General features: G+C 37.8%; 1 protein-coding gene across 1 annotated transcript; it reads left to right on the top strand.

Annotated features, from left to right (window-relative positions):
- The first annotated feature begins 308 nt into the window (after nucleotides 1-308).
- Nucleotides 309-6,486, top strand: LOC112568595 (arylsulfatase I-like). Its single transcript, XM_025245970.1, has 8 exons — nucleotides 309-487; nucleotides 2,617-2,679; nucleotides 3,187-3,531; nucleotides 3,793-3,993; nucleotides 4,512-4,668; nucleotides 5,445-5,632; nucleotides 5,789-6,016; nucleotides 6,291-6,486. The coding sequence occupies exons 3-8, from the start codon at nucleotides 3,227-3,229 to the stop codon at nucleotides 6,484-6,486; spliced, it is 1,275 nt and encodes a 424-aa protein (XP_025101755.1). The 5' UTR covers nucleotides 309-487; nucleotides 2,617-2,679; nucleotides 3,187-3,226.
- The last annotated feature ends 1,313 nt before the right edge of the window (nucleotides 6,487-7,799 follow it).

A 7,799-nucleotide genomic window follows, 5' to 3' on the forward strand; every position in this document is an offset into this window, starting at 1 on the left:
CACGGTGTATACCAAGCAATTTCTTGGTCCCGTATACTGAACTCTGCCTGTAGTCTGAATAGAACCTACGACGAGCTACGTGGACATGTTTGCTTCTGTTTATTGTTTTGCTCCCAATTCTGGTCATGATTAGACTTACTCATTGTAGATATTTTCCTGTACAGTTTTCTCTCGTAAACAATCTTGTCAATACTTTTATTACAAGAGAGAGAGAGTGTGGAGGGGAACCAAAAGATTGATCGAGCAGCAGATGGGTTACGGTAAATAAAACACAGGGTTAATAGGTCAATCTAGCAGAATAAGGTGAGTCTATAGCCACCTATGTAGTACATTATTCATGAGAATGCGCAACTGATGAACTTCTGTGACAGGACCAGAAGATGACGTGTCCACGTGACAAGAGAGGGCGGGTCGTGAGAAAAGTATTTATTCAGAACTCACTGCCATCTCCTGTAGGACTCAAGACCTTCTTACAGACAATCAAGAGGTAAGTATTATTGTATATGGGGGCATCCTGCTGCTGTCTTGGGCTCAATGGTCATAGAAGTTCATTCTTCCCTTTATATGAAGAATTTGATTCTGAAAAACTGTAAATCATTATCCTCTACAAACTGAACTCAATCATGACATTTTGCTGATACGTGAAATATGATTGTGTGCAAACATCAGTTTTTGTTTTTGTTGTTGTTGTTTGTTTGTTTGTTTGTTTGTTTGTTTGTTTGTTTGTTTGTTTATTTGTTTGTTTTGGAGTCGAACCGACAAACAGTGGAAACTGTACGGGCTTGTAATTATAACCCTCGGTAATTTACTTATGGGTAAAACCTACCGTAACATGTGCAGAAAATTCTCTGTAAAGTGAACCTAAAAACCTAACCAAATCTTGTGATGCATCCGTTTATATGCGAAAGCAGCTGATTAACCTGACAAGCGACAAAACTTTCACTTACCTAGCTAGCCTGCACTGCTGGAATTCCAGTAAAAGATGTCATTTCTCTGATATATTTGGTCAACGGTTGAAGCAAGAAATCTACAACTCAAATAATAATTTTAAAATAGAAAATTAGCAATCAGTTGCATGTCATAGTTATTTATTCTAAACAAATGATGTTCTCGAACATTGTACGCTTAATTTCTGTTTGTTAAGAATCATTCTCATCAAAGAAGAAAAGCGAAGGGTTCGATGTTAAATGGCTCATTCCGTTTTGTATTTTAGGCTTATTATCAGTTGAAGTACAAGGATCATGTCAACAGTTATTCGCCAAGTGGACTTTATGGTTTAGTGAAATTGAACAATGTTTTCGATAAATTGTCGATAGGTAAACCATTTTAATTCGGTCTTCACAATACCGTAGAGGCTACCATATGCTAGGCGAAAATTCTTTTTGTCATAAGGACGACTCCACTGCGACCCTGTCCTGACCCCGAGTGTGTACAACGTGTGTCTGTAATGTACTGTGTGTATGAGTGAGTGAATGTTGTAGAAGTGTGTGTGTCTGTTATATGCTATTATGGATGCACAGCTGTTAATGATTTAGTCCATGTACGATTTATGAAAAGCGTTCGTTGTTGTTGTTGCTGCTGTTGTTGTTGCTGCTGTTGCTGCTGTTGCTGCTGCTGTTGTTGTTATTATTATTATTATTATTATTATTATTATTATTATTATTATTATTATTATTATTATTATTATTATATTATTATTATTATTTTATTATTATTATTATTATTATTATTATTATTATTATATTATTATTTTATTATTATTATTATTATTATTATTATTATACGTGGCAACAGTGGAGAAAGCAATGGCTCCGTAGGTATTTAGCTGTTTGTAAAATGTGACAAAGACTTCTAGTGGTATATCAAACATTTGTGAACTTTGTTATAATAACAGGTATCTGAAGAAATAACCGGATATTTTGTAATTTGGCACAAAAGCGTGAATATAGTCGCAAACCAAGCCGCAGCTGAGTACCCTGTCATTTTATAATCCTAGGTATATTATTAAATGTTTATCTTGAAAAACTCTTATCCTAAAGGTCTCGTTATGATTAGCAAGCATATGATTGACAAAAATATTTTCCTAAAATCGTTTGTCGCTAAAAAAAAAAAAGCTTGCAGACCATCTCCCTCAGTTCTTGCACCGAAACAAACAAAAAAAAGCTTAGTTTGACAAAAGAAAGAATCGAGGCTTAATATTGGAACAACAAAACAATAGGTTTATCATTACCAGTCACTACGCAAACAAATAAATAAGTCAATCAGTACTTATAGCAATAATTGTACTGATCCAAGTTCTAGCTAATTTTGTTTCTGATCGCCGATATGTAACAAAACTCGGCATTTTACTCAAATGTTGGCTTATCCCTAGGGTGATCCTGAGCTTACTCTTCAATATTAATAAACTAAACATTGTTAGTGTACAAGTGGGCATGAGCGTACACGCTTGGCTAAAGGGTTTCGGGTTTTTATATCATTGAAGTCGTTCTGAATTTTTGTACAATGAATAAGACGATACAGGGTTACTAGTTCAGACGACTTCTCCATCGGATACGTTGTAAAACTTGACTCATGTCTCTCTTTGCTCTGCTTGGCTATAAAATGACTGCCCTCCAGCCATCTCTACTCACATGTTCACCAGTTCGAGTTACAGCCAGAAAGTTATAACTGTTTGGAAAAGTGTGTGTACATGGTTAATCTCCTGTTTGAACATGCCTTTAAGTTTTCTTCTTGTTGATTCATTCCGAGACAAAAGCAGTCTGCGAACAGAAAAAGAATATTTTGTGTACCAGATGCTTTGAATTTTTTATTTCACCTTTTTATTATTACATGTATCAAAACCTAACATGCATCATCCGCAATATGGAAAATACAAAGTTTTTGCTTGAAGTATGAAAGATTGTTGGCGAAAAACAATATTTATTGCCAAAACTGAGAGAACATCATACGAAAGAACAATTCCTTTCCATATTTTATTCGTTTGATGGTCGCAGAATGGATTATTTAAAATGTCTTGCAGGATTTGTCTTCTCTTCTACCCTTTCGCCCATTCCACCCTTTTCTCCACCCTTTGCCTTTTTTCTAGTCTTTCCTAACTGACATGCGTACAGAAGGGAGGATATAGATATGTAAGACAATCCAGCAGAGATTCAGTGTTTGTGTGTTATTGTAAATAATCCCTTGCAGGTAAACCTGGTATTTTAATCAGTCAAAGACTTCCAGAGTCATGTTCCAAACACCGAAGCTGTGGCTGTGGATAGCAGTCTTATCCTGTCACCTCATCCACCGGGTTGCGTCAAGGACTCAGCCTCATGTGATCATGATCATGATTGATGATCAGGGTTACAACGAGCGCAGCTCACGCAACCCCGAGTTTCGGACACCCGTCATGGACAGACTGGAATCCCAGAGCGTGCGTCTGACCCGGATGTACATGCAGCCATCTTGCAGCATGTCACGGGCGGCCTGGATGACCGGACGCTACCCTCACACGATGGGCATCGAGCAGCCCTTTCAAGGGTATGATAACAGGTACAGGAGGTCATTGTCGTATTCTCTTGCTACCAAACTATGTGTCAAACACAGTAGGAATGACAGTACCACTCTCACACGAGAAAGTTTTTCAATCTTAGTCTGTACTAGAGACTGGTAAACAAACCTATTTATGACAGCTTTACCCGGACGTCGTATTCACTTTAGAAAATTTAAAAACAAATCATATAAATATACATTTGGGAACACGTGAGCAAAGAGCAGATATATTTTTGTGAAGATGATGTTTTTGTGCAATAGGTCTATACCTGTGGATATCAAGCTACTTCCACAGTACCTTAAGGATGCGGGGTACCAGACATATATGATTGGCAAGTGGCATTCAGGTATGTGTAGCTGGAGCATGGCGCCAACCAGACGAGGTTTTGATGCTTTCTCGGGCTGTCTCTTTGGCAACGGCGATCATTTCTTCCAATTTAAGGGTAATCCGTACGATTTTTGGTAAGTAAATAACTTTTCTCTCTCCCCTTTTCTCTCTCTCTGGAAAAAGATAGCAGAAAGATACAACGGCACTGAATCCAGTTCTTTTCATCAGATTATTTAAGCTTTCCCTGACTAGCTCTAGCACACCTACTTTTTCTGCTGCGCAGATGTAGAGTTTAAAAGGTGGGTTTTAACCGCTAGCCCGAACATAGTACTCATTACCAGCACCTATTATGCTGTGAAATAGGCGAAATACTATTCCTCAGTGTCAGAGTAAGATATTTGGTGCCTATCTCTGTAAACTTTACCTTGTAAACTCTACTATTGCGTTGGATTGGCATACCGGCGTTACGAAGTGGAAGTCAAATGTGCGAAGTGTAAGAATAATTAACAACAACTGATTACGAGCAGACTTTTCTATTAGATTCAATATTATATTAGTTACACGCGTTATTATCATAAGATGCATGGTTTTGTCTGTTATTTATAATATATAAATAGATAAATATATATATAAATCTTTGGACGTCACACAGGACGAACGAAACATTGGATCGTTCAGTGAGTGGACAATACGACACCGAGGTTCTAACACAACGAACTATCGACGTCATCAAGGAACACAGGACGAGCAGGACGACTCAACCTTTTTTTATTAACCTGGCCTACAAGGCCATACACGTCCCCATAACGGTAGTTCTTGGATATTATTAATATTATTAAACTTAATCTGGCTACCATAAGATTTATTTTCTTCTTTAGTTTGGCCAGAGTGGCTTTGTATAGTTCTATATGGTCCACACATGATACCATTGTTTTGGTCTACTAAGCTGAATTTGAAATGAAAAAAATATTTAATAGCAGGCAGTGTAGTTGTTTATCGTTTGATCATCAATCTCTGCACTTAATGAACTTTTCTCTCGTGTCGAAAGGGTCGACGAAATGTCTTTAAGCTCTTGTGCTTAACTTTTGAAGAAAATTGAAAACAGCAAGCAAAACAAATAATAACAGTCTAGGAGACTGTAAAATGATTGTAGCAAACTAAGTTAAAACCTGAAACTACATCACCAATTTAACCAGTCTGTCAATGAACCCGAACCAGTCTGTCAATGTGACTTTTAAGAACCGTACACTGCCTCAGTCTGGTCCAGGAATAAGCAAAGTTCTTGTTCGCACTTAAAAAAATTCGTACATGTACTTACAAATTATGTGAAGTACCATTTGTGTATACTGTTTTCTTCTAAACAACCTGACTGTTTAACATCTCGGTAGATTAAACTAAAAATCATATAAATAATTTTATTATATAAATACAAAATGTAGCGTCTTTGGTTTTCAGGAAATTTAAACTAATAAGAAAGAAGTGTCAACGCCTGATCACTTTAATGATAAAGTTAATGGTAACATACATGGATTGAAGACATTCCTCAAGCACACCTTGCTAACTGTACTTAGACACTTCTGTACAGGTGCCGGAGTACTACAGCAAGAGATGTTCCCACATCAACGACACCCTGCTCAGAGATCGCTGTGGCACCATGGCTGGGGTGGACGATGGCATCAAGAACATCACCGACACCTTGGAACAACTTGGCTACATGGACAAGCCACTGCTGTTGATGGTGACGAGCGACAACGGCGGCGACTCACCCTATGGGTGCGAGTTTCATTCGGGGTGGATATTCAGGGTGGATATTCAGTGTGTGCATGTGTGCGCGTTTGTCTGTAACGCTCTTTGTGTGCCTAGTTATATATACATATATCATAGACATATATACGTGTCTAAGTGTGCATGTATTTTATTTTTGAACAGAGCAAGCAACTGGCCGCTGAGAGGAAAGAAATCCACGGTTTTTGAGGGAGGCACCTTGGTCCCGGCCTTCATGTACAGCAGAGTTCTGTTCCCTGATGCTCCGCGGGATTACAACGGTCTGCTTCACGTCACAGACTTACCTGTCACCATCATCAACCTGGCAAACAACTCAACCACACCAGTGGTCATCCCCAACGTAGATGGCAAAAATCAATGGCTAGCAATAAAGTTAGTTCTACACTGTTCATAGCTTTATACACCGCACAATACGTGCAGCCATCATGTACACATTACAATTATCATCTTAGTATCATACGTCGACAATATATAATAAGTACATCTCCGTTTCAAGTGTCCATAAAGGGTAAGAATAGTAAAACTAAAATACCCATACAAATAATTGTATAAACACTACAAATATTGTCCAATACATTATTTATATATATAATCCCATTAATCTTGTGATAATTTGACTGAAAATTTAAATATTTTTGTCACTTAGGCAGAACGGGTCGAGCAAAAGGGACAAGATGGTGTATCAGATGTGGCTGGATGTAGGAGCTGTAAGAGTTGGCCAGTTCAAGCTCGTCTACCATAAAAGAGGTCCGTGTTCCGGGTGGCAAAATCCTCTTTCAGCGTTTAACACAACTCTCCCCGAAAACGTGACGATTGCAAAGGGTATATGCTGTTCGACTTGAACAACGACCCTTACGAAATAAACGATTTGTCTGAAGACCCGCAATACGCCAGCAAATGAGCATCGTGATGAATTATTTTTAACAAGGAGAAGGCGAGAAGAATACCTGCTCAGATCTCAGGTATGGATCCCAACATGCCTGGTGCTGGTGCAGACTGGACACCCGGGTGGTGTGATGCAGCCAATTCAGCCTAACAATGTTACTGACCTGACACCCAGGAAGAGTTATTACAATTGTCAATGTACCCATCATTGTCTAGGCCATGAAACGAGCGATTACAAAATGCTCACTGAAGATAAATTACGATGAATCTGATGTTATATTGAATTACTTGTGAAAGTAAACAAACATCTTCGCATCTATCGATTTTCCCTTTGATTTTTCAACTTGTATCTTGTGAATGTGAGGTATCCTCTCTTGCAGTCACAGCGCATGTCTGTCTTGAAAGTATGCTCGAACTAAGCGTTTGTCTGTTTGTACAAGTGTTTACGTAGATGTTTCGAATTAACAGTTTTGTATTCTCCTAATGTCCTAAGAAGGTGTGCGAGTGAAAGAGAGCAAACCCACTACCCATGAGAAACGAAAATAAATAATCAACTTTGAATTCTACCATGAAAAAGTATTGAGAATTAACAAATAAATAACGAATTAAAGCAGAGTGCATATTTTCTAGCGAAGGATACTAGGAGCATAGTTACATGTTATTAAACAACGCGTCAGAAGGTTCTTGTCTTTTGCAAAACACAAATATCTGACAACAAGGTTGATCTTGATAAAAAAAAACACCCTCAATGTTGACATCTTTGCTGTTTAAGTATCTTTATGTTGAAAAATGTACTTTTCCTTCTCTTCTTGCCAATGACAATTTGTAGGATGTGTCAGGATTGTTTCTCTTATTTATTTTGAAAATCAGTCAAAATGTAGTACCTCTAGATGGTTGGGACAAAGAATTCCAAAAACTCTTGAGGCCTAACAATTGAGACACTCCTGATGATTTTTCTGGGAGCTCCTCTTTCGTAGAATATTGTGTTAACAAAACTTCAAAAGAACATTGCTTGTGACCCTAAGTATTTTCGAGTGGTCCAATGTTCATATAAATCAGTGTCCCGAGATGAGATCTGAACCAATTATTACATTAATTCACACTTGCATTTGAATATAATGAAATTATTTATACGAGTTGCAGTTAAATCTACCGAGAAGTTAAAGAAGTTCAGGTGGTTTCCAAAAATAATATTCACAAATTGCACTTCCCATAATTTGTTAGCAGGTCATTTACGAATTTTAGTGAAGTTCGAACAAGAACTTTGGTT

The sequence above is a fragment of the Pomacea canaliculata genome, linkage group LG7 (assembly GCF_003073045.1).
Source record: "Pomacea canaliculata isolate SZHN2017 linkage group LG7, ASM307304v1, whole genome shotgun sequence".
Lineage (NCBI taxonomy): Eukaryota > Metazoa > Mollusca > Gastropoda > Architaenioglossa > Ampullariidae > Pomacea > Pomacea canaliculata.

Coding starts and splice junctions, on each gene's coding strand:
- LOC112568595 (XM_025245970.1), top strand. CDS start 3,227: ATGTTCCAAACACCGAAGCTGTGGCTGTGGATAGCAGTCTTATCCTGT. Junction 5,633..5,788: donor GGCGGCGACTCACCCTATGG/GTGCGAGTTTCA, acceptor ATTTTTGAACAG/AGCAAGCAACTGGCCGCTGA. Junction 6,017..6,290: donor AATCAATGGCTAGCAATAAA/GTTAGTTCTACA, acceptor TTTGTCACTTAG/GCAGAACGGGTCGAGCAAAA.